The sequence below is a fragment of the Triturus cristatus genome, chromosome 5_2, assembly GCF_964204655.1.
Source record: "Triturus cristatus chromosome 5_2, aTriCri1.1, whole genome shotgun sequence".
Taxonomy (NCBI): Eukaryota; Metazoa; Chordata; class Amphibia; order Caudata; family Salamandridae; genus Triturus; species Triturus cristatus.
In genome coordinates this window covers 195,733,906-195,761,134 of record NC_140588.1, presented here as the reverse complement: position 1 = coordinate 195,761,134, position 27,229 = coordinate 195,733,906, and the positions used below count along the sequence as shown (strand labels likewise).

The window sequence follows — 27,229 nt, the reverse complement described above, 5'->3', positions numbered from 1 at the left end:
AGGTGGCTGAGGAACTTGCACCTGCGGACTACTAGTCCCCCCTTTCACCATCCTAGGTCTAGTCACAGTGGGAACTACTTCAGGTACAGGTACCTAAACTATCTCTAATTCTTGCTGCAACTGATTCATTGAATTCAAAGGACACTCACGTTTACAATGTCCGACCTGGTGACAAAGATGACACGCAGTGGTCTTTTTCAATATCGCCACATCCATCCCTGTTTTGGGATTAACTGACTTGGGTCTTCCCTGACCTTGAACATTCTGATTTCCTCCTTGGTTATTTCCCTGCTTCCTTCCTAACGTCCCTCCCTTAGGCTGTCCCTGAGCCGTTTGCATCTGAAAAAGCATCAATTTATCCTTCAACTTCCTGTGCTTCGATTCTATCTCATCACTACAATACCTGGCATACCGCAAAATCTAATCCACCGGCTTATTCTGCCAACAAATCAAATGTTGCTGTATCATGAGACTAACCTCTGGCCTCAATCCTAACACAAACTTCGAAACAAACTGTCCCATGTCCTTTGTATCCAAGACCTCTAATCCACTGTACTGCTTAAAGGCCTGCAAGAGTCTTTCATAAAACTCATGCACTGTCTCTTTTGGCTTTTGCACTGTCCAATCTATTTTGACCCAATCAATGTTCTAAGGAGAAATTTTCAACTTCAGCCACGTAATCACTTGTTCGAACTTCTTCATGACTATGGGTGACGGACCATTTGAAACAGGATCCCTGTCAGGCTCTGAAGTTGGCCATTCAACAGCGATCTTACATGCTGACCATAAATCACTCGGAACCACAATGTCAAACAGCGTGTTCAAATCAGTCCACAACACCTTCGAGATCTTGACAAACCGATCAACTTGCTTGTACCACTTGACAGGCTTTTCCAGCCAGCTGGGACAATCGTTTGTAAATGCAGCCAAATCACCCCTACTCCAAGGCACATGCACATATCCTCCATTCTGTACCTCTCGTAAAGGGAAATTTCCTACATCCATCATCCTCCCCCCTCCCCCCCCCCCCCACCTGGAGGTGGCATCTCTCCTACCATCTTTCTAGAGCTCTTCTTCTTGGACCACCTTTCTTCCCATTTGTCAAGCATGATCCATGCACGCATTGCTATAATCAAATCCTTGATGTGAGTCCTCAATCCCATGACCCTTTTCTCTTCCAATTCTTGGTCGCTATACTGTAATCTATGGCTCCCCTGCAATGACTTTATTTTGGACAGATCCACATCATATTTTTTAGCCAATTCTGACAACTTCTCATGTGCAGTTCTTGCCTTGCGAGTCACATCTTTTGCTACAAAAAGCAACTCATCTTGCTCGTACATGTACGTTCTTTCAAGAGGCAAATTTCCACTTATCTCATCTACTTCTGCTTTTAACCTTACAACATCTAACATTCTCCCCATCAAGGCTCCCTTCAGTATTTCTCGACATGCTGCCCCATTCCGTTCATCGTACTCGCATTCCTGTTCTCGAGGTCTATTCTCTTCTGTCATGTTCCTAGAGATTGGTCTGTTTCCTGAATTGCCTCGCTCCTCGCTCTCTACCATTCTTTCACACTGATTCCTTACAGGAGGAACCCACATCCTCGGATCCAAACTTGACTCGGCCAAAGACTTTGGTCTTGCCGATCTTGCATCCACCTGTCCCCTAGAGGAGTCTGCTGTAGCTGGCAATGGCGTACTCCATTCGATAGGTTTTGGAGTCTGCTCCATCACGCTCACTGTTCCATTTCCCTCTTCCACACTCCTCGATCCTACAGCTGACTGTACTGAACTCCCAACCCTCTCTTGATCTGTGTCATAAACTGAGACAATGGTCCAATGGTAACCGGTACCTTTAGAGCATCCAGTAACCTCACACCTCTCCCAACCTTTGTGCTTGCTACAGACTGACTGTTCATGCCCTCAGTTCCTGTCGAGATTTTCCCTTTTACTCTCACCTCTGACTGAGTCTATTCCACTAGTCCCTTCTACTTGAGCAGACTTTTCTTCATAGGAATATGGATTGTATGGAGGTGGTCTCTCAGACAATAACCTCTCTACTAGACTGTCATCTGTATCACTGTCATCGTCATCTACACTCTTTGACTTAGCACTGTCTGTCTTCTCTAGTAGTCGGTACAACCTGTCCCCCTCTATCGTTTGTACTCTCCACCTCTTTTCATGTGCATCCCAACTGGCCTCCTGGAATGCCTTAATTGACTTCTTCACCCTTTCTTGACTTCGGTCTCTCTGCCTGTCATGTGCTGCTCTTAGCCATGCAATGCCTCAAACTGAGTTGGTCTTGGCAAAGGTCGCAACAAAGACATTACAGATTTCAATTGGTACAACACTTCCAACCTGAAGGAGCCATATCGCGGGAAAGCCAATTCTCCCTCGCCTTGGGTCATTTTATGCCAATTTTCAAGCCAAATTAAGGTATGCAACCCCACATTTCTTGCCATGTAATGCGCCGGAGTATCCTCGGGAGGGGCATCTTCTCCCCCTCGAGTAACCACATGTTTGTCACCGCTACATAATTCTCGAAAAACCTTAGAACATTTCATGATGAACAATTTTCGATCGCACACAATGTTTTCGTTCACTTCCTGATGTCAAATCCACCAATAGCAGCGCGACTCACACCAACCGACCTATCGCAGCGCAACACCTTCTGGTGTCACGTTTCCTCCGCTCTCAGCAGGTCCCCTCCTTCACAATTCACGTCTCACCCTTGCATTCGTCCCATGCACACGCTGAAATAACAGTTTGTCCCAAACAAGTTATTTCTCTGACTGTCCGTCCACAGTCTCTCGAAGTTGTTGACCTCAACTGGCAACTGTCTGTCCGCGAAACGACTGGACAATCGCCTCTCTGATAGGTTTCAATTACTCAAATTCCACGTACAACAACCCACGACCAGCGTCGGTTACTCATGCACTCGCACATTTGCACCCCCTATCTCGGTCCGGGTAATCGACGACGTCTCACCATCCCCTTTCGGTGGTCAACAAAATCTACCTTGGGTGTCTTCTACACCACAATCACTTGAGCTACTCGTCGAGCCTTAGATTTTCCCGGGCTGCGCGCGCTCACAGCCTGATCTCACAATCACTCAACACTCACTCCAACGCCGCAAGACATCACACAATCAAATCAACACCGCAATCTACAACATCTCACCCTGTTCATACTCACTCCTCCACGAACTGCTAGATTACATTTAAAGAAAGGATAGCAGGAATGTGTTTGCCATCGGTAACGTCCTAAGCGGAGACGTACGCATTTCATTGTAATTTTACAATTTGTTAAGGGGTGTTAATTGCAAATGGCAGAACCAGTCTTACCGACTAGGAATCATTCAGAAAGACTTTTGAATGCCGAGGCACTGGCAGTTTGCTTGATCGTTTCCACAAGTGAAACGGTTACAGGTGTGTAAGTAGAAGGGAGATGGACGAACCACAAAAGCAAGCCAACCGACCTACTTCACGAAGGAGAGACAATTACTTCTTTTTTTTTTTTGCTCTACAGCAGATAAGCTTTAGTTAAAAAGTGCAAATAATATACCTTTCCCATTTCCCACCCAAAATGAAGATAACCCAGTTTACTTAAAATCTTAAATTGAGACATGTTCAATTCTGCTCCGGCTGCTGTTGCGTTTAAAGCCTGGACAGCAAGCACAAATCTAAAGAAACAGAGACGGATTTACTTTGAAAATCGATTGGGCATTTCTTGCACGTGTGTCATTAGTCATTTGGGGCTTATTTATAAGCCCCTTGCGCCGCCGGTGCATCACTTTTCCCCATAAAAGTGAGGCGTTGGCGGCGCAAGGTGCTTGCAAATAACGCCCCCTGGTCTCCTAAATTTTCGTATGATTTGATTTTACGTGGCAGAACGCCTTTTAGACTACAACCCTAAATACTTTGGGGGCTTTTTTACAAGCCCCTTGTGCCGCTGGTGGGCCAATTTAATTTTAATATGGGAAAAAATAACGTACCGGCTGCTCAAGGGTCTTGTAAATATGCCCCTTTAGTTTCAAAAATGAATTGTTATATTTTGGAAATATTCATATCGATGCGCCTCAGTTTTTTCGGTAAACAAATTAATTGACGTGGTTGCGTGAATTTGTCAGAAAATTCACTCAAAAGCACTTCACGGCGTGTTTCAGAGGAGTTACCGCGGAAAAAGCTAAGAAAAGGCTGCAGGGTGCTTCCGCGACTCCTTAAGTGGCTTCTTACCGTGCGCCATTTCAACCAACGGTAATAATAAGGTGAAGCAAGCCTGGAGGTCTCTCGATATCTTTGACGGAGGAGTGAGGGCAATCGGTCTCACCTGTGTGTTTGTTTCAAGGGGCGGGGCTTCGCGGCGGCCTTGCTTCAGTGTTGTCGCCTGAAACAGCCCGCGCGCGGGTATGAGCGGCAGTCGAGGCTTCAGGATGGATGTGAGTATCGCCTGTCCTTGGCCCCCAACATGCAGATATGAAAGTGTGGGGTGGGCAGACCATTCCGAAAGGCTGTTCCGACAGATCTGCGCGTGGGCCGGGTGTGTGGCTTATAGTAGGCATGTTTTGTTGGACCGGATGTTTTCTGTTGACTTTCCTGGTATTAAAACAAACCCTACTCGCAGCAACCTCAAATCCACGCAGTGTTTTTTATGCCTTGTAACCAGTGCTGTTGAGAACATTTTCCTCTGGGAACCCATAAATTGGGGTCGAAGTGTATCGGAGGAAAAGGGCTGGAGTCAGGAGTGGCGGAGCTTGAAAAGCAGTGATTTTATTTACATTTAAATTTATTTGAAACATCTGCTGCACAGAAATTGAAAACGAGGACATATGCGGGAGTAAATATATTTGTTTACTTAATTGATCAGAAAGAGGCATCATTTTAAAATGGCCTACAAGGTTAAGACACCTGCTGCAGAGATCTTTGTGTACCCAGTAGTTTTGATGAGGTTATAATAGCAGTAAGCGAACGCAGTAATTTGAGAGTTCAGTATTTTTTCCAGCCACAAGTTGGATATATTTGGCACCATAGAGGGTTAATGTGCCTGCTGCAAATCACATTGTGTAACCTACAGATCACAGGTTTGGATTTTATTCAGCTAGGTAAGTGGGCCGCTTCATTTGACACATGTCATTTTCTTTCTTCCAGTTCAAAAATTGCAATCCTTCTAACAGCACAATGATCTATTCACTAGTAATGGTGGAGCTGCAAGCAAACTTAAATCAAGGGTTTAGATCTTTATTGTATTCTTACTCAAACTGTTGTTACTTTAAGATTGCAAGTAAGGGTGACTTTGGGAAATAAGTCTTGTTAGTACAGACAACCACAATCCCTCCTCTGCATATCATGGCTTTGTTTCTTCCAACCATTCACTCTTAACATATGTCTGCAAGTATGGATGATATGTGATTCTTATAGATTATAATCCTCACTGTTTGGTTACATTTCCTGGACATTTATTCACACATTTGTATGATGTATTGTGTATCTGGTTGTGATGTAAAGTGCTCTAGCACTCTATACTGGGATGAGCAGAGCTATACATTTAAAAAAAAGATTAGTGCCTTTAGACCATTATTTGTGTGATTACTCATGCACACAGATCTTGTTTCCTTACAGTGCATGTACATCTCTTACATTGAGGGGAGGGATGGGCTGAACATAGACAAAACCTCCCTCCAAGTCATAGTTTCTCAAAAGTACTTGTGAAGTGATGAGCAGTATTCACTTGAGTCCCTGGCATCTAGGTGTTAGGCTCCAGTTAGCTCCCAGCCAAGATGGTGGTTGAACAAAAGAAGGGCTAATAACCCTTTAAATCAGGCCTTTGTTGTAGGCTGTCAAAAGTAAAAATAAGAAAGCCTCTTTACTGCCTGGAGGTTGCTGCTCTGATTAGAATGCAGGCAATGTGCAGACACTGCTGAATATGTCCCGGTGTCTGAAAATTATACCATGACAAATTCAGCATAATCCGGTCCAGAAATAGTTGCCTGAACCAGGTTCAGGCGAGTTCCTCCTACTTTCCAGAACTGCTTCTAGCAGACTTAAACAGTGTCTTTACAAGTTCCAAACCAACCCAGTTTGCAAGCATGAGCCACTTTGTAGCTAGCTAATTCACTAATGCCCCGATTACTTACCGGTAACCTTCATTACTCTGAGATAGTCTTCCTCGCCACATGACTAACAAAGTGAGCTTCAGCTCCACACCAGAACCCTCCAAAGCAGAAAAAGGCAGCCTCCCATCCATTCCCAATATGGCCGACCCATTACACTCCATGACCACTATAAGAGGAGGGCCAGCCCAACCCCAAAGCCTGAAACTACCAAGCCCAAACATGAAGCCGATAGCCAGACAGGGAGGGAGGGATGGGAACTCATGTGGCGAGAAAGACTATCTCGGAGAAATGAAGATTACCGGTAAGTAATCGGAACATTACCTCCTCGTTAGTCTTCCTTGCCACATGACTAACAAAGTGAGCACATACCAAAGCCAAGCGGCTTCATGGAAACTCACAAGAAACCAACAGACCAGAAGGGACGCCCACGAAAGAGGGCAAACCCAACAGACCAGTGCAAGTGGAAAGTCCACCCAGGAGAGAGGCAACCACGAGCAGGAAGAACCAGCCCGAGACCGAAAGACACCGGGAAGGCCGAAAACCCGTACCCCAGAGACACACAGAGCCGCCTGGAAATCCGCCCCAAGCAAAAGCCGAAGGAGGACAGAGAAAGGCACAGGACCAGACTGCACGGAGCCAAAGGCTACAGTAAACGGGGCCCAGAACAGAAAAGCGCAAGCTGGACCAAACACACCAGGACTGCCCAACGGACAGCCCAAAAGCAAGAGGGGAGCAAAAGTCCAGCGAGAGGAACTGATTGAACAGAGGGCATCCCCACCACAGTGACCCAATAAAAAAGCCACAGCAGAAAGAGACGCAGTCCAACAAACACAACCACACCGCAAGGGTGACCACCACCCGCGAGAGAGCCGAACCAGAGGAACGGGGCAGCGGAACCAGTTGTTACCCAACAGATTGGCAAGAGCCGCAAGAAGAGAAACAGGAGGGGGATATACCCCAGTCACACAAAGGACCCCCCCAAAAGGTACCGCGACCCCAAGGAGAGAACCCAGGCAGGCACAAGGCAAAACAAACCCAGGAAAGCGCCGGAAACGACACCGAAAAAGAGACCCGGAGGGAACCCAACCGGCCAACAGCGAAAAGCGGAAAACCCAGAGGTCCGCCCACGTCCGGAAGGGAGATGCAGTGCGGCGGTCCGAGACCGCCCCGCACAGGGACCAAGCAAACTGACCCAGGAATGTACCACAAGAAGGAAGCGAACCGCCGAAGCAAGCACCCAGGCGGCCATACAGTCAGTCAGCCAACAACCAGGCCCATCCTGACAATGGAGAACCGACAGGAACAGGAGCGCACAGGACAAAAAAGCCACAGGCAGAAACAGATATCGGCAGCCTCAGAACACCTGTACAGCGAGAGGCGGTGCCAAAGGCGAGAAGGACAGAAGGGTAGGGCGAAAACAAGTCCGCGCCATGCCAAGACTCCCAGAGAGCCACCAGAGCCAAAAGGCCCCGGGACTCCAAAACCAGGGACAAAAAACGAGGAGACAACCCATACCGGAAGCGCAGGGACCTAGCTAGGGAGATGAGAACCAGGAGTCCCAGCACCCCCGGACACCCAACAGCCCTGCAGGAAACAAAAACCAGCAAGAGAAAGCGGGGGCAGGACACAAAACCCGTGCCCCCATAGGCAAAAAACAAGGACCAATGAGCTACAGGGGCCAAGACCAGCACCGCAGAAGCAGGCGCCAAAGGAGATGCACCCAGGTGAGCACCACCAACAGGACAGAAGCCCTGGCCAGGCCAGGCCAGGCCAGGCCAAAGAAGCCCAGAATCCCCGGAAGAAAAAGGACCCCAGGAAAGCGCAAAGCCGGGAGCCTGGATGAGAAGGCCGAAGAGCCAACCCCGGGGACCCAAAGGAAGCAGATAGCACCAGACGTACCCAGGAGAACCCCCAACCAGGCACTAAAGAGGCTTGACCCACAAATCACCGAATGAGAGCCGATGAGAACATGAGCATACAGGGTGGAACGGCCGGACCCAGGCAAGGACAGCACCAAAGTGTCAAAAGCCAACAGGGGCGAACCCCGCAAACACCCCGGAGCACGAGGCAGGGGACAAACCCACCAGAATGGCAACAAACAAGCCCCAGCAAGGCAGGTGAAAACCCCAGAGAAGCCAAGAAACGGCAAACAGAAGCCAGACGGGAAAACCGGGCAAAAGTCTCTAAAACACGGGAAGGAGGCACCTAGCCACACCAGGAGAAAGAGCGGGAAGGGCCCGGGGCAAAAAGAACCAAGGAAGGGCCAGAGGAACCAAGACCAACAAGAAGGGGAGGATCCGCAAAGGACAGACAGGGGTGAACACCGCCAGTAAACAAGACCCAAAACACGACTCGAGGAAGGCTCCTACCAAGGCAGACAACCCCAACCGGAGCAACCGGGGGGCCAAGCTTAACCCGATGAACAGGACCCATCACAGAAGGACCAGCGAGACCGCCAAAAGCGACTCATCCCCCCCCCCCCCCCCCCAACAAAAAAGGGCAGAACGCACACCCCACCAGAGGCGGGAGCCGAACCCCCTGCCCGACCAAGCAGGCACCACCCAAAGAAAGCAGAACAACCAAAGGGCCACAGCACCAAGGACAGGAGCAGGGGAGCCCAAGAACCGACAACCGGAGCGGGCATGCAGAGGGCAGGAGCCAAGGAACTGTGCCACTCAGGACGAGAGGAAAGGCGACAGAAGGACCACAACGAAACCCCGACCTCCAGTAGGCGAGGAGAAGCATGGTGACTTCAGGAAGCCATCAGAAAAAGGGCGCAGGTGCCGCCTGCCGAGACAGCGAGCCCGCCAGGAGCAGAAATAGCCAGCAAGGAAACACCAGGCAACCACCCATGCAGCCCAGAGAAGGACGGACAGGTGCCAACCACAGCCCACCCAATCAGACACGCCGCAGACCACAGCCCCTGGAACCCCCGGAGGACGCCACCAAGGAACTGACCGGGACAGCACAACAACGGCGGGAACAAGAGCCCACAGGACGAAAGGACCGCAGGCCCAAAGCCCGTAAGAGAGGAAGGAGACGGGGACAAAACAGCAAACAATGAAGCTGAGGCCCCGCAACCCAACGCCACATGCGCCGAATAACAGAACGTGTCAACGTCACCCAAGGCAATCGGAGAACCCAGCGAAAAAATGGATAGAACAACCCAATGGGACCCGCCGAGGCCAACATTGAAGAAAACCAGAGTGGTGAAACACACGGAAGGCCCCAATGCAGGGTCATGTAGAGCACGGAAGGGCATACAAACGCTCCCTCGATGCCGAATCCAAAGAAGCAGAAACTGCATCCTCAAAACAGACATGACCAGCAGGGAATAACAAAAACGGAACCACATTGCAACCATAGCAGTATGCGGAGGACGACGTGCCAAATCTGGAAACCGCACAGACACCCTGACATGAACTAAAAAACAAGAAGGACAGCTAGTACAGTTATTTATTTTTAAAATATTTCCCAACCTTACTGAAGGAAATATCATTGCCGACGCTTTAGACGAGTAAACAGTGATATAGAAAGACCAGGGATCGAACACCTAATCTCCAGAGGAAGAGTCTAAGACCTTAACCATTAGGCCAGAGTGACTCATTCCGGAAAAAATGGGCCAGCCGTAGATGAGCCAAGCCGAAGCGAGAACTCCCAACAGGCCATGTACACACACACCAGGGAGACAGCCACGGAGCACAAGTGAGCTTCCCAGAGTCACAGGAAGGCGAGCGCCCTAGCCGAGACTCGAACCAGGAACCTCTGGACCTAGGCCGGCCGCGCAAGCCGGAAGGACACAGCCTTCACCCCAAAACCATACCCAGACGAAAATCTCGAATCGAAGGTGACCGCCACAGGAAGACCCATACGAAGAACCAGAGTCGCAGAAGGACCTATGACCAGCCACAAGTCTCACACCGGATAGAACTGGAAAGAATGCAGACCAGCATGAGAGCGAGCCAAATTAGCAACGCCCACACCTGAAGAAACAGATATAACGAAAAACCAGGAATAAAACACTTAACGGAGAGTGTAAGAGCCCAAACCCTAACTAATCAGGCAATAGAGGCAACGGTAGAAGCGAGCGGCCCCAGGCCAAAAGTGCGCCAACATGGAGGGTGGGGGCCTGCACGGAAAATGGAGGCATGGCAGAGGCAGGACAAGCACAGCACTCACCGGCCCAGTCCCAGGGCGCAACAGAAAAGGAGGGCAAAATGCAGAAACTCCAGTGAGAGAATCAGGACTCGCCCTCCTTCACAACCAGTGTTAAGTGTCCATGCTAACCGAGCCCACCAGCCGTCCGTAGAACAGAGCCGACAGTGCGACCAACCAGCACCGGAACAGAAAACCCAGCCCGAGAGAAAACAGCAGCGCGGGAAACTGGACGGGACCAGACCCGCCCCCGGCGAATGGCCCACAATGCTGCCGAAAGGGGCACCCCGCCCCTAAGGAAGATTCACAGGAGAGGCGCGGGGAGGAAGGCAGGTAAGCCAGAGGGGCCAGGGAGCTCAGTAGAAGTCACAGCCCACCGGAGAGAGCCCCATGCCGCGGAGACGGCAAAACCCGCACAGGACCGCCGCCGCAGCGCCTCGGAGGGCAGGCGGGATGCAAGAGCAGCAGGAGCCAGGTAGGAAACAATACAGCCGCTGCCTGCTGCGGCGCTAGCGGGTAATACAGAAACCGCGATGAGCAGCCGCCGCCGACCGGAGTGCTGCGAGGGGAAGGCGGGTGGCGAGCCCGCGTTCACAACGTGCAAACAGCAGAGTTTAGAAAGGCACCCTGGAGCTAACCCTGACGCTGTACACCCCTCGGGGAGGGAAAAAAAGGAAAGTCTAGCCGCCGCCCACTGCAGAGTCACGAGGGGCAGGTGGGCGGCGAGACAAAGAAGGAGCTGCGACTGTGACCAGTCCAGGACACTACGTAGCGAAACCGCTCCACTGTACCGGATCTCACCCCCTCAAACCAACCCTGGTGCAGGGAATGAGACATGCACAGCCGCCACCCGCCGCAGCGCCACGAAAGGCAGGCGGGCGGGGACAAAACCGGACACAGGGTAAACGGACATTCAGTCAGAATCACGAGAATGGCTTGTATGGGCAGGGTGCTACAACAAGAGAGGGATCATTAGATGGAGGTATATTTGAAAAAGGGATGAAGCAGTGATGGGATAAGGACTCTCGAAAGAAAAAAACTAACTGGAAAGGGGGAAGACATTAAAGTATATGAGAATCACAAGGTTAGATTTACATATTCCAGTTAAGTCCTCTGCGCAATACATACACTAAGCGTTAAATGAACAGTTATATGAAATTCGAAAGTTGAGTTCGTGGACTATGCCTTACTGCACTGAACGTTGTTCTAGAGTTTCACGTGGGTCTCCTAAGCATATGATAAAATACGAATTGTATTGTATTTTGTAAGTTGCTTACAAACCCCTTCGATTCAGAACAAAATTCTAGGTTGTGAGCAATATCTGGTGCATTGATGATTATTTCCTGCGATTAGAAGTGGCAGTAAAACTGTGTGAAGCGCACACACACACACAACCACAACCCCACGCACAACCCCACGCACAACCCCACGCACCCACCCACCCACACAACCACCCACCCACACAACCACCCACCCACACAACCACCCACCCACACAACCACCCACCCACACAACCACCCACCCACACAACCACCCACCCACAACCACCCACCCACAACCACCCACCCACAACCACCCACCCACAACCACACACACACAACCACACACACACAACCACACACACACAACCACACACACACAACTACACGTGTTACCATCCTTGTGGGGACTATGTGTGAACACCTGCCTTGTGGGGACTAACCTTTCCCAATGGTTTAAAAATATGCCAATAACAGAAATATGTAAAGAAAAAATTCATAAAACAGGATCCTGCTTCAAATTTGCAAATATATTATTTTTTAATCATGCGCACAGAACCATCCTTGTGGGGTCTTGAACATGTGTTACCATCCTTGTGGGGACTTAGTCAATAATTATCATTTGTGATTGAATGCCTTCATAAACAAATGGCTAAATGTAATTTTTCAATGCTGTACTTAAATTACATGATAGTTTAGTCATATATAAATAGCTCATTGTGTCCTACGAGCACACAGAACATGGATTGTGATGATAATGAATTTCTCAGTGGAAGCCTGTAGCATATGAAGTCCCTGGAAAGAGATTTACAGATATTTAGCCTGTTACTGAGTGCTCACAAACTTTCAAGAATAAGGAAACAACACAACGTTAAGATTATTTAGAGGCCAAACATCCTGCAATGTGGTCGGATAGGAAAGTCAAGTTGAGATTACCTAGTTCACATTCATCAAGCTCACCACTATGCATCATTTTCTTTGCATGCTATGCCATGATAAGCTCCAAAGATTTTGTATGTTATTATAGTAATGTTCTACAGCTGACAGATAGAGTAATCGATGAAAATCATTTTTAAGCCACTGGAGAGATAGGGCGTGATTATTTTAAAATTGTGTTTCAATGTAGTGACTCCCAAGTTCCTATAGGCATAGTGTGTGCTTATATTTATGTTCAAGTCCTGTCTAGATTATGTGTGGTTATACTAATGCTTAAGTCCCCAATGAGGTGGTATTTGATGCTAGTTATGTTTTAGTCACATGAGATAGTTTGTCATTATAGGGATGCCAGGTTCTCGCTCAGATAGTGTGTGATTATAGACATGTTGAAATCCATCAAAACAGTGTCTGATTATCATCATGTTTGATTATAGTCAGGTCCCTCTACAGACAGTGTACAATGACAGTCATGTTGCAGTTAATGCAAATATAGAGTGTTATTCAAGAGGTGCCCAGGTCCCCACAAAGATAGTGTGTGAATATTGGCGTGTTCAAGTCCCCACAAAGATAGTGTGTAATTATTGGTGTGTTCAAGTCCCCACAAAGATAGTGTGTGATTATTGGTGTGTTCAAGTCCCCACAAAGATAGTGTGTGATTATTGGTGTGTTCAAGTCCCCGCAAAGATAGTGTGTGATTATTAGCGTGTTCAAGTCCCCGCAAAGATAGTGTGTGATTATTGTCATGTTCAAGTCCCCACAAAGATAGTATGTGATTATTGTCATGTTCAAGTCCCCGCAAATATAGTGTGTGATTATTGTCATGTTCAAGTCCCCGCAAATATAGTGTGTGATTATTGTCATGTTCAAGTCCCCTCGGAGATAGTGTGTGATTGTCATGCTGAAGTCCCCGCAGAGATAGTGTGTGGTTATTGTCATGTTCAAGTCCCCACAAACATAGTGTGTGATGATTGTCATGTTCAATTCCCCCCAGAGATAGTGTGTGATTGTCAGGTTCAGGTTAGTGCAGAGAGTGTGTGTCATAATTATATTCAAGGTCCCCACATAGAAAATGTTATAATAGTCATATTCAAGTCCTTGTAGAGATAGGATACAATAATAGTCATACTGATGTTCATGTAGAAATAGTGTCTCATTACATTAATGCTCAGGTCCCCACAAATAAATCATTTAATTATACTCACCTTGAAGACCATATTGAGATAGTGTGAGGTTATATTCATGTTGAAGGTCCCTCAAATATATTGTGTGATTATAGTTATGTTCAAAACCCCATAGAGATAGTGAGTGATCATAGTTATGTTCAACTCCCCACATAGAGAATGTTATAATAGTAATGCTCAGGTCCCTGTAGTGATAGTAGGTTATTATAGTCATACCCAGTTGCGTGCACAGATTATAGTCGTGCTCAAGTCCTGCAGGGATTGTTGTGTTGTATGATTATAGTGAAGCCTAGGCCCCCATAGAGATAATGTGTGATAATAGGGTTGCCCACATCCCCACAATAGTGACTGTAGACCTGCAGCAAAAGTGTGTGACAACTGTCAAGTAAAAGTCTCTCTATGGAAAAATTATATGAGAGACACACTCATGTCCCTGCAGAGATAGTGTGTGATGATGATAATGTTCAAATTCCCACAAAGCAGTAGTGTAATTACATTGATGCCCAGGTCCCAAAAGAGACACTGTGTGATTATACACACGGCAAAGTCACCAATGAGATAGTGTGTGATGATAGCCATGATCAATTCCTCAAGAAGATAGTGTGTGATGAATTATATTGATGTCCAGATCCCCGGAGAGATAGTGTGTGATTGTAGGAATGCCCAGCTCCCCACAGAGATAGTGTGTGATTTTGAGGATGTCTAGGTCCTCATTGAGATGGTGTGTGAGAATGGTGTTACCAGGTTCCCCATAGAGAAGGCAGGTGCAGTGTCCTACTGCAAAGATAGCACGTGATTGTTTATATTGATGCCCAGGTCCAAACAAAGATAGTGTGTGAATATTGTGATGGCCAGGTCCCCACAGAGATAATGTGTGATTATAGGTATGCCCAGGTCCCCACAGAGATAATGTGTGATTATAGGTATGTCCATGTCCCCACAAAGAGAGTGTGTGATTATAGGGATGTCAAGGTCCCCACAGAGATAGTGTGTGAGTATAGGGATGCCCAGGTCCCCACAGAGATAGTGTGTGATTATAGGGATGCCCAGGTCCCCACAGAAATAGTGTGTGTTTATAGGGATGTCAAGGTCCCCACAGAGAGAGTGTGTGATTATAGGGATGAACAGGTCCCCACAGAGATAGTGTGTGATTATGTTGATGGCCAGGTTTCCAAAGAGATAGTTTGTGATAATGAGGATGTCATATACTTTCTCAGAATGAATTACTTTAGTTTAAATACTTTGCAAATAGGCAATAGACTTTTAAGTACAGTAGTTACAGTTGTTGCAATGGGCAACACAATTTCAAACACAATGCAACATTGAGCTCAATGTGAATTTCTATTCAAATGCAATTAGTTACTTTATGGATTACTTTTCTAACCACAGGAATGGATCCTAGATTCAGTCCTTGGACATCTCTTGTAAACAGTTGAGTAAAAGCGTTTTGGTTACAGTAGTGATTTTTAAGGAATATTATTTCACATAGAATCAACAATGTTATCCTATGGCAGAAAATTCACTTAGCAGGTAAGTAGTGTTAGCGTTACTTTTTCTTGCTCAGTGTTGGATCCTGGATCCAGCACTGGTGAATCTCCTGTAAACAGTTGAAAGAATGTGTTTAAGTGATACAGACGATTTTTTAGGAATATTTTTAGTTTGTGAAAATAGACACGTAGAAACTTTTCTGGTGAAAACCACACAATGGATTCCTATTGAAGGAAATACATGTTACTGGTAAGTACGCTTAGAATTACTTTCCAGGGTCATTGCTGGGCTAAAAGATGTAGCCCTGGGTTCTCTCCAGATAACAGATGAGTAAATCGGAATTCGTAGTTCGGCTGATTTTAGAGGAATATTTGTATGTTTCAAAAATGGACACTTAGAAACTGTTCTGGTGAAAACCACACAATGGATTCCTGTTGAAGGAAATACAAGTTACTGGTTAGAACGCTTAGAATTACTTTTCAGGGTCAGTGCTGGGCTAAAAGATGCAGCACTGGGTTCTCTCCTGCTAACAGATGAGTAAATCGGAATTGGTAGTTCGGCTGATTTTAGAGGAATATTTGTACAATGGTGAAGGAAGGGGGCGGGGCCTGTGGTGACGTGTACTTAAAACAAGTTGGGGAATTAATTCCTCTTCAATCCAGAGGTTCCCTGGGGGCCAACTAGCCCACCAGGTACCTCCAGTATGCGCCAGGGAGCTGCGTTGCAGAGAGGTGTAATGAGGCCACGCCCCTTTTTACAACACTCTGCAACGCTGCTCCGTGGCGCTTACGTAAGGTACCTGGTGGGCTAGTTGGCCCCTAGGAGACTTCTGGATTGAAGAGGAATTAATTCCCCAACTTAAAACGCACCACAGGGCGTGTTTGCACACATATCACCCCAGGCCCCGCCCCCTACCTTCACCACTGTGCAAACGCACCCCGTGGTGTGTTTTAAGTTAGGGGATTAAGTCCCCTTGAATCCTGAGGTCCCCAGGCGGCCAACTAGCCCACCAGGTACCTCCAGTAAGCGCCACGGAGCTGCCTTGCAGAGAGGTGTAAAAAGGGGCATGGCCTCATTGCACCTCTCTGCAATGCAGCCCCCTGGCTCATACTGGAGGTTCCTGGTGGGCTAGTTGGCCCCCAGGGACCCCCAGTATTCAAGAGGAATTAGTTCCCCCTCTGCAAACGCGCCAGGGGGGCGCTTTTGCAGAGTGGTGCAAGGAGGGGGCGTGGCCTCTGGCCCGATCCTGTCTTTTTTTTTTATTTGTTTAGAAGGGGGCTGTGTAGCCACCCTTCTTTTTCTAATTTATTGGCCCTGGGGACCCCATCCCCCAGGGCCTGCCCCCAATTTGTTTAAAAAAAAAAAGAATCGGGAAGGGGGCCGCGTGGCCCCCCTCCCGTGGCCAATCCCGTGTCCCGGGGACCCCATCCCCCGGGGCATGGCCAATTTTTTAAATATTTTTCTTTTTTGGAGAGGGGCTGTGTAGCCCCCATCCTCGGGCCCCTTCAAGGCCCCGGGGACCCCATCCCCGGGGCCGGCCATTTAAAAAAAAATGTTTTAATGTTAATAGGGGAGGGGAGCCATGTGGCCCCCCACCCGGGCCACTGGTAGCCCCGGGGACCCCATCCCCCGGGGCTGGCCCTCACCATTGGAGACCGTGGGGGGGTCCCCAATCCCCCCACGGTCCCGCCGGCTCCCCTCCTCCTGCGGTAGCCAGCATTGCTTTTCCACATGGGGAGCAGCTAACATGCTGCTCCCCATATGGAAAAGTAATCTGCTTTGCTTCATTGAAGCGAGAGCAGGTTTCCCTGCTCTCACTTCAATGAAGCAAAGCAGTTTGCAATGGCAGGGTGGGAGCCGCGAGGCTCCCGCCCAGCCATTGCAAACAGCAGTGTCCCGAGTGTGGGCACCCCAGGACACTGCAGGAGCCGGCCCTGGGGGGGTGGCTGTCCCCAGGGCCTATACAAGGCTCCAGGAGGGGGGCCACGCGGCACCCCTCCCACATTGTGAAGTTGCCCTGGGGGGTGGCGGTCCCCAGGGCTGAGCGGGGGCCTGAGAGTGCCCCACCCATTTTAAAGTTGCCCCGGGGGGTGGCGGCCCCGGGGCTGAGGGGGCCTGAGAGCCCCCCCACCTATTTTAAAGTTGCCCTGGGGGTAGCGGTCCCCGGGGTTGCGGGGGGCCATGAGCCCCCCCCCGCCTATTTTATGTTAGTGCCCCGGGGGTGGCAGTCTCCGGGGCAGTGTGGGGGGGGATTGGGACCCCCCCACACATCATTTTTAAATTTGGGTCCCCAGGGGGAAAATTACCATATGTAGTGCGGGCTCGCGCTGATTTTTTTTTTGTATCGGCAGGATGCGCGCATCCAGCGCGCATCCTCCCGTTTAAAATTTTTTAAAAAAATTATTTGGGCCTTGGGGGTCCTTGTGGGACCCCATGAGCAGGCCTAGGGGTCAGGGTGTTTCTACCCTGCCCCCTTTTCGCGTTTTGCGCCTTTTTTGGGGGTTTCTTGTGCCTCAGTTCAACCGAGGCACAAGATGGCTGCCAACACTTCCTGATTCAGAGTGTTGGCAGCCAATTAAAATTCAGCTCGTGATCGGGAGGGTGCGTAGATCCTCCGAGGCCATTGATATATATGTACGTTTAACTCTAATTTCCACAGGAACTACTGAACGGATTTACACCATTTAAGCAAAAGGCACGAGTCTGAACTGAGGACTGCCTCTTTGCCAAATTTGGTGTAATTCCGTTCAGCAGTTCGGGCTGTAGCTGCGGCTAAAGGCCCTATGGGAAAATTCATGGGGAAAACGTGTTTTGGGACCCCCCTTTTTTCTCAGCCCCCGCTTGTCGAATCACCGTGAAACTTTCAGGATAGGCGCGGACCGGAGCTGGACAAAAGTTTGGAAAATTTCACGAAGATTCGTCGATCGGCACCAAAGTTATTCTAAATAGAATGTTGCGGATTTCCTATGGAAAATAGGTCCTAACTAGACCTACCTACTGGCGACTGCCAGTGGGTAATATATATATTCACTGAAAAAATCAAAGGTTACAGGGACATTATAGTTAGGCTGACATTTCACTCGTACAAAACCAGAGACATTCATCAGTTATAGTTAGCTGAGATAACTATAACTTGCACACCAGAAATGCACTGCTTATGACTGCACATATTACATCATTCATGACATCATTCATGACATGGTCATGAACACCTTAATCAGATGGTACCTGCTTTATATTTAAGCAAGGTGGACAGGTGCCTTTCTTTTATCATTAGGGAGAATAAAGAAAGACATACAGCAGCTTCCTTTGACTTTAAAACAGGCTGAATGTGTGCAGACCAACTGTGCACTGAGGCCTGTGAGGCTGCTCTTCACTGCACACAGCCCAGCCCCTGCTTGGCCCCTCCCAGTTACTGACTTGGTGTCAACCCCCCTGGAACAGTTTCTTTTTGTGGCTGCTGCTGGCCTCAGAGCTTGAACATTATGGCGTCCATCGAGATCACACGGCCACCGAGATCACACGGCAGATAGTGAGCTGTGCATGATGGAGCCACGGGGTCGGTCTGAATGGCAGACTTCAGGGGCTGTACAGATGGATAAAATGCGACACTTGAAGGTGCATTGATGCAGGTGCCAAGCATGGCATTGGGCATGCTTCAGAGCTCTGGAGGGAGCACAGCTAGAAGGGATGGAGAAGAGCAGTAGAAACTGACCACGACCCCCAACCCCTACACAAGGACACTCTTGAGAATGAATGGCAGGCAGCCTTCCCCAGCCGCACACACAGCCTCGGACTGCCAATGGCCACAGCACCCAGCTGCTGTTACCCAGGGGGTCCAGTCCTGCTAGTGTTTTGCCCGCTCCCTGCCACCTGTGGCATTTTCCCTTCCCTTGATCTGTTTGTTGACAGATCTGGCTGCTCTGGTGCTGCGGTAGGTCTTGATTTGCCCTGTGCTAGGTCTTGCTTTGCCTTGCTATCACGTGAGGTTCTCACAAGTATTGGGTCTGCCTTACCTTGGCACTACTGGCTTGTGCCTTGCAACTTTACTTTCCGCTATGCCATATTGCTGTGCTGGCCCTACACTGGTGCAGGTCTGGATCACAGGGTAGTATGGCAATATGCCTGGTGCACCCTGCACCTCGCCGTGCCCAGTGAAGCCATGGCCTGGTGAGGCTCTGGCCATGCCCTGGTGGAGTTTTGGGTCACGTTCGGCCTTTGTGCTGTTATTGGTTTACCTTTATGCCAATTCTGTCAGCTTCATCGTACCTTTCTGGGTTAAATTCAAGCACTGCCTTGTTTTGGTTATGGTTTGATGCTACTCAGGGTCCCACTGTGCTCAGGCTGTGCCTTTCTGGTACTTTTGGTCTGTCAATGCCCTGCAGATACTGCAGGATTAGCCTGCTCCTCGGTCTGTATGTGAACTGGCGCTACTGTGTTTCTGCTTCAGTGTTTCTGGTGGTGCCCAGTTATTGCACTGGGTCTGGCAATCCACAGGGTCTACTTGTGTAATGGTGCTATAGTGTTATGATAGGTTTGTATGGGTGTTGCTGTGTCTGGTAGTGGCTTGTGCTATTCTGTATTTGAACTTCTCTGCTTTTGGTAGAACACTGGTGTGGCACTGGTTTAACCGTGCCCATTAGTACAGGGTCGGTGGTGTTATAGAGTTTCCTGGGTGTCACTGTGTGTGGTGGTGCCCTGGCACAATTATTTGTTAATGCTGCTCTTTCAGTGGTGCCCTTGTGTGTATGATAGGTGCGGTACCCTGAGCTGGGGCCTTCAATGGCAAGCCTCCATCACCAAAATATAGGTCCCTACAAGGTTCATTGTCATGTTTAACAACACCTTTGCTATGCTGTTTTCAGACAACTACACAATAATTACAGGAAATGTTACATTACTTCCAATAGGTCTACAAGTATTAGTAATCAAAACATTCTGTTTGTATCTTAAAAGCACTGGGTGAAAGCATCACGTGTGGCAACTCCACCTCACAGCTATAAAGATATCAATCTGTGCAAGAGTGAAACGCAAGCCCTCACACCGTGGCGGGTGTATATATGAAAAATTTGCCTTGGAATTGTGTACCCCTGAGATAAATCTCCCTGGCGTGGCTCGACTGACTACCTTGAAGTGCCTGCTCAGTATTGTGCTCCGGCTCTCGGCGCACAGGGCTTCATGACATTCGCTAGTGCAGCAGCATTCTCTATCCTCATTAAACCTTTTTGTGTTTATGCCCCCCTTCCCCCAACAAAAAAAGCTATAACAAACAAACAGAGCAGGCAGGAAAAATTTGCAGCATTCCAAAGACAAACAAAATAGAAGACTTTTTTATGTTAGTTCTTTTTTTAATATGGTGTTCAGTCGTACATAATGTCTTCTTGGTTATATATAAAGTAACAAAAATGCTTAACACTTTTTTATAATAACTTTTCAACATGCTGCACAAACATAGCTTAAAGACATTGGGAAAGACAAAAGCTCTGGCTAAACGTAAGGTCCCAAAGGTGACGCCTATTGGCTATGCCAATGCTTGTTTGAAATAGCAGCGAATTTTTGCAAGTAGGAGTTTGATTAATTTAAAAAAAATGCATCCCCCTTCAAAAAGACCCAAAAAAGAAGATGGTGAGAACTTGAAATGCTTAAGGAAAAATAATGGCTAGAAGCTGAAATATGAATTTAAAACGAAATAAAGCATTGGTGCTTTCTAATAAAAACAAAACAAGGATTGGTGTTAAACTTTCTGCATGCCTGTGCATGTGAAATCACTCTGCTGTTCCGTTCAATAAATGCAGTTGTACAAGGTGCTTAGCCCTTATTAAATCACGAGGGTGCCTCAGCTATTGGCATTTTTATTTTCTAACGCAAACTTGACTCAAGGGCATTACATGGCTGGGCTGTGTTTTTTCCACTACCAAGAGAATAAATACATTTCCCATAATCATGGGAGGTTTAGCAAACCCTGGGACTCGAACCAGGATTCTAATGTCCAAAGTAGGCTGCTGTAGCCTTTATAGGAATGCTACTGCTCATCATTTACTGCCCTTGAAAACAATACTTTATAGCGTTTTTCGTGAGCTTGGACAAACGTGTTTGCTGTAATCACAGACACACATCTATTCTGTGAGCGGAGAGAAAAAAACGCTTTGACCAGATCTTCAGCCTTTCAACGAGTCGCACCCACTGCTCCTGGCCTCCTGCTCTGTCTGCTCATGTAGCCAAGGTGTGTGTATTGGCTGCAGGAGGGGCCATCCCCCCATCTCCGACAGTCACGGCCAGCAGGTATCAGCAAAGTTGATTACTTGGCCCTTTGTTATGCAGATATGTGAATCTGCACATCTTTGGCTGACCATGGAAACGTCCTGAGCCCATTCTTTTTCTTTGCACAGGAAGGCTGGGCAGAGCCTTTGGAATTCTTTTAACAGGAATCGAAAGAACCATGTAATTTTAAAGTAAATGTCAGCAAAACACCCGAATATCATGATAAATTTAGAGGCACATGTCAATCATTTGCAGAGAATAATAATAAGGCGGCATTGGAAGGATCCGATATTTTTAAGCCCATCTCAGATTGTAATTTTGCAGTTCTTTGATATGTTGGTTATTTTTTCAATAGCTTTTTATCTTTAACTATGGTTTTGTACAGGTTTGTAGTAATTCAGCCAGGATGCAGATGAATCTCATTAGAAGATGTTTATTGGTTACATGGATGAGGAGCCAGCCTGAAGGCAGCTAGCTCCAACCAACTCCCAACACAAGAATTAATCTTAACATTCCACAGTTACTAAGCATAACATCATCTTCTTAAAGAGGACATCACATAAAAATAAGGCTCCCTGTATTCCGTTTTTACTGATTTTTACAGATAAATACAGACAGAAAACCATTTATTTTCCAGTCTGTATTTATTTTTAAATGTAGATAAAAACGGAAATTGGGTTGTTTTTGAGTGATTCTAAAGGCTGTCAATCATGACTGCCAGGCCACTAACTGTGCGGATTGATAGGCAAAGAGATTAAAAAAAAAATAGGGATATTAATAATGAGCCTTAAACAGCAGGAGATTTGTATAGATTTTCTTACAAGTGCATATTTTACCACCAGAATGTGTTTAGATCATTGAAACCTGTCAGGTGTTCAGGCACAAGTGCACATTAACTGGTTAAATAAATGCAGAAATACACACATTTCAGCTTCATTTTTTCACAAAACCTAAAATAAATATGGATAAATACAGGTAAAATTTGCAAAAAATAAATATGGATAAATACAGACGGAAATGACAAAAATATAAATACCATAAAACCGGGAGCCCTACATAAAAAATATGCATTGATAATGCAACCTAATATGTAAACACAACTAGTTACTACATTACCTTCCCTTCCTCTAACAGAAACAAACAAAAACAAATAAAAATATAATATACAACAACATGTGTACCACATTCATTCCCTAAACCTTACTGGTTTGGTGATAACGTGGGACGATTTTCTAACTTCGCTAGTATCTGAATCATTACAAACATAAGTATCAGTAACAGGAGTCGAAACAGTGACATCAGAAGAGGAAAGAACTTTGGCTACTTTACTCAAATTCCACCAGCATCCACCCTCAACCTGAATGGCATTTCCAACGATTTTGATCACTTTAATAGGAGGCCCATATTTACTCTCACCTTTGTTAACATGAAAAGATTTTTTTAATTTTCACAATATCACCAACACTCAACAAGGTAACTCTTGAACCCCTTTTTGAATCAAAACTGTTTTTCTGTTTGACTTGAGTTGAGTGACACTTTCCCTAACGTGAGACATCAATTTGTTGACATCAGACACACTGTTGATCCATTTAGACATCCACCCAGGACGAAACAGAGTATTGGGCTTCCTCCCCCTCATCAACTCAAAAGGAGACACCCTTGTGGAGGAATGAGGGGTTGTCCTATAAAACCAGATCATGCTGTTGAGAGAATTAACTACATCCTGGTTGTTGGCTTTAGCCCATTTCACACAGTCACCAATGACTCGATTCATCCTCTCCACAAGCCCATTACCTTGTGGATGATATAAAGAACTCTTTATGTGCTTTACACCAGAGGTGGATAAAAACAATTCAAATTCCTTACTTACGAACTGTTTACCATTGTCGGAAACAAGAACTTCCGGGAAACCCTCCCTTGCCCAGATTTCACTTAAGAAAGAGACAATAGACTTAGTGTCTGCATCTCTAACTAATTTAAATTCGGGCCACTTGGAAGCATAGTCAATAGAAACTAAAATAAATCTGGAATTTCCACTAAGTCATGTAGGGTCCCATGATGTCAATACCTATTTTCGACCAGGGGCAAGGTAATTTCTAGGGTTTAGGTGGGTATGGGATTTTGGGTGGTAAGGTATTTTTTAGGTCGAATTGGCAGTTGAAAGCTGTTCGCAGGCTGGAATGGCAAGCCTAGCCCATGTTTTAAGGGGCTACCTAAGTGGGTGGCACAACAAATGCTGCAAGCCCATTTGTAGCATTTAATTTGCAGGCCCTCGATACATATAGTACTACTTTACTAAGGACTGACAAGGAAAATAAATGTGCCAATTGGGTGTAAGCCAATTTTACCATGTTTAAAGGAATGAGCGCATGCATTTTAGCACTGGTCAGGGAAACACGGGGAGATTCTCAGCCAGCTGGAACATTATACACTTATAAAATGTAATACAAATATGCATCAGCATGTTTGTCTCCAAAGGAGGGACATTTCTCTGTGAATAAACCACTACATATACTTGCTTCCATTGTGCATCCATGTACCTCCATGTACTTAGATCTGTGTGTCTGTTACTTTTCTCCTGAAAAAGCATATCCAATGCACTACCCTATTTCTCATCCTGTACCTCTATCAATCTTTAATCGGCATATACTTACCTCCTTTTTGCATCTATATACTTTCAATGTACTTATAAATCTGTATATTTATCACTTTCTTATAATTTAGCATTTCCAATGCACCACCCTATTTCTCAGCCTATACTTCTCTCAATATATCTTCTAGCCCAACTTTCTGACTCATCTCAAACGTCTTTCTACTACTCTTTCCAATGGACTACCCTATCTCTCACCCTATACATCTATCATTACATCCTCTACACACACTCTTTTATCCCAAACCCCACACCACTGCTATGTTCCCCAAACTAACCCTTTGTTGACTCTCTCCTACTCTACCCCTACTTGTATCATCTGACACTTCTTTTACTATACCGATCCCCCACAACAAACCTTTATAAACTCTTCCCTCTGACTCCTCCCCTCCAAAAACCCTTTTTACTCATCTAAAAGCCTCCTCCTACTGCTATGACCTAGAAAAGAAATCCTTCACTCTATCCCTCCACTATCCTTTTCACACAAAATAACAGACTAACATGTTCACTTCTCTAATTCCATATTCCACTATACTAATTCACCACTAATCCTTTGTGGGTTCCAGAGTATCATGCTACTCGCCAACAAAGCGTTTCAACACCTCATCAGGGTTACAAGCGCTATATAAATGCAAACCTTTCTCCCTTTTTTACCACTCCCCAACCCTTCTCAATCCAAATAATATCCACCACTCAAATTACTTCATATTTCACTATACTAATTTTCAACACTAATCCTTTATGGGTTCCCGGAGTAGCCTGCAACTCGCCAGAAAAGCGCTTCAACACCCCCATCAGGGGTAACAGGCGCTATATGAATGCAAACCTTTCTTTCCCCTTCTATCCCTCCGCTATCCTTCTCACTCCAAATAACTGACTAATATCCACCACTCAAATTACTTTCATATTTCACCATAATAATTCACCACTAATCCTTTATGGGTTTCCGGAGTAGTGTGCTACTCGGCAAAAAAAAGCGCTTCAACACCCCATCAGGGGTAAGAAGCGCTATATAAATACAAACCTTTTTTCCTCCTCTATCCTTCTGCTATCCTTCCAAATCCAAATAACTGACTAACATATCCACCACTTAAAATTTACTTGCATGTTTCACTATACTAATTCAACACTAATCCTCTATGGGTCCCGGAGTAGTGTGCTACTTGCTGAAAAGTGCTTTGACGCCTCGTTAGGGGTAGTAAGCGCTATACAAATACAATTACAATACAATACAATAATGCCTGCATCATCATTAAATATGGGAATGTTTCCTCCAAATCCCCATTCAGGATATACATTTGCTCTTGCCTTTATCAAATTAAAATGTGTTAAACTTGGAACCAAATAAATACAAGTGGTAAGTGAATGACCACACATGTAGTGATCAACCACATTGTCAAAGTGCCTCATCAGAAACGAACAGTCCACAATTTCATCCCAAACTCTGAACTTGGAAATGCACCAAATCCACCATATAGATGAGGTCTCCAGAATTATAGCAGGCCTAGCTGTGATGCTGCTCCTACCTGGAGTTGAGGCTCTGGTCAGACTCCCTTTCTCCAGAGGTCTGCATATTCCCTACTTCTCTCATTAGCAGTAAATATTTACAGCCCCATCCGTGCAGCATCTGTTTGCATCACCTCCATAACCATATTATATCCCGACAGCCAGTACTCACTTTCAAAAGCTTCAGTTTACAGCCTGACAAACCTCGCTACAGCTCCAGGTTGTTTTGCTACCTTCTTAACCATATCTCCTTAACCCTCCACAGCTCTCTCATAATCCTCATAGATTTACACCCCTACCATCATTCCATAGCTCTTTTATGCTGTAATACTTTCACAGTTTTCCACAGGTATAGCATCTCTTGAAAGACACCATCACTCAACTACGGTAGTACTTGAGAACACACTAACATCAAGAGAGTGGCCAGCGCCTGACCACAACAAGCGTTGACAAAGCAAATTTATCTCGCCTTTTGGGCCTACTGGCTTTGCCAATTGCTTTTAGCAGTGCTGTACACAATTGGGATGCTGTGCACCATCATCACAATAAAAAATAAAGAAAGACACACTAGTGGTGGCATCTTTTCACTGATGCATACCTGCATTAGAAAACATGTGCTCACCAGTGGAAGGACACAGGTGCCGTTTATTTATGTACTAGTCCAAGATGAAAGATGTCATTTGGATCAGTAAATACAAAAAAAAATGATTTTTTTAGTAAAATAGTGCCAGTTAAAAAAGGACTGAAGCTTTTGGTGGTGGAGGTGCCTGATAATTGAGGAGCGGGGAAAGGGAAAAAGCAGTGCATGATAGCTGGAGAAAGCACAAGAGGCAGACAACATCACAAAAGTACACAGGTGATAGTGAACAACATAGAGTGTGCAGAGTGAAGGGATTGAAGCATGCGGACAAGAGAATACAGCATGGGGAGAGAAGCACAGGGAGAAGAGAAAGCAACAGAGTGTGGGAGGAGAGAAGCACACAAGGGAGACAGCTAGAAAACACATGCACTCATGGAGTGCTTAAACAAAACAAAACAAAATATAGCAGTACGGAGGGAGAAAGAACAGCAGACAGATGAGAAAGAACAAGAAAAGAGTGGCGGCGAAAGACACACAAACAAGACAGCTGGAAAACGCATGCACTCTTGTGGACTGCTAAAGGAAAACACGAAAATTAGTCACCTTAAAGTGAGGAGTGGAAGGACACAAGTAAAGAGGTTATGCTCCACGGGAGGGGCAAACATAATATAAGACAAGCCATCTAAACAGAAGTAGGAAAATGAGAACAAAAATAAAGCAAATCAATGGCAACCAATGGGTGTATTTTGATCTCACTATAAGATCTTGGTACAAAGTTTTGGCACTGGGCAGCACCGCAAGGCTTCTTGCTGCATTGCCCTGCATCAAAGGGAAATGGCAGGAATGCAATGTATCTTTGAGATATGGTGCAATCCTGTCCTCTTTCACAGCGCTGGCGCACGAATAACTGCCATGTGCCAACGCAGGCACCCTTACACCATGGTGCAAGGGTATCTTTGTTGAAATCAGGATGTTTTTTTAGAGGAAGGGGCACCTTTTGTCTCAAAAACAACCCTTATGCCACCCCTGGGGAGGCACAGGATTTTGATGCATTTCCAGATTCATGCTTTGTTGTAAATCTTTGAATGTGTCAAAAACC

General features: G+C 46.4%; 1 protein-coding gene across 6 annotated transcripts in view; it reads left to right on the top strand.

Moving 5' to 3' along the window:
- Positions 1-27,229, top strand: part of SYCP2L (synaptonemal complex protein 2 like) — a 1,177,754-nt gene that overhangs the window by 10,085 nt on the left and 1,140,440 nt on the right. Inside the window, exon 1 of one of the 6 annotated variants that reach the window (XM_085606973.1) lies at positions 4,422-4,440. The exons of the other annotated variants lie outside the window; for them this stretch is intronic. Coding sequence (XP_085463099.1) covers positions 4,435-4,440 — 6 coding nt within the window. The 5' untranslated portion in view covers positions 4,422-4,434. Of the gene's footprint in view, positions 1-4,421; positions 4,441-27,229 lie in introns of those variants that run through there. 6 annotated transcript variants of the gene reach the window in all.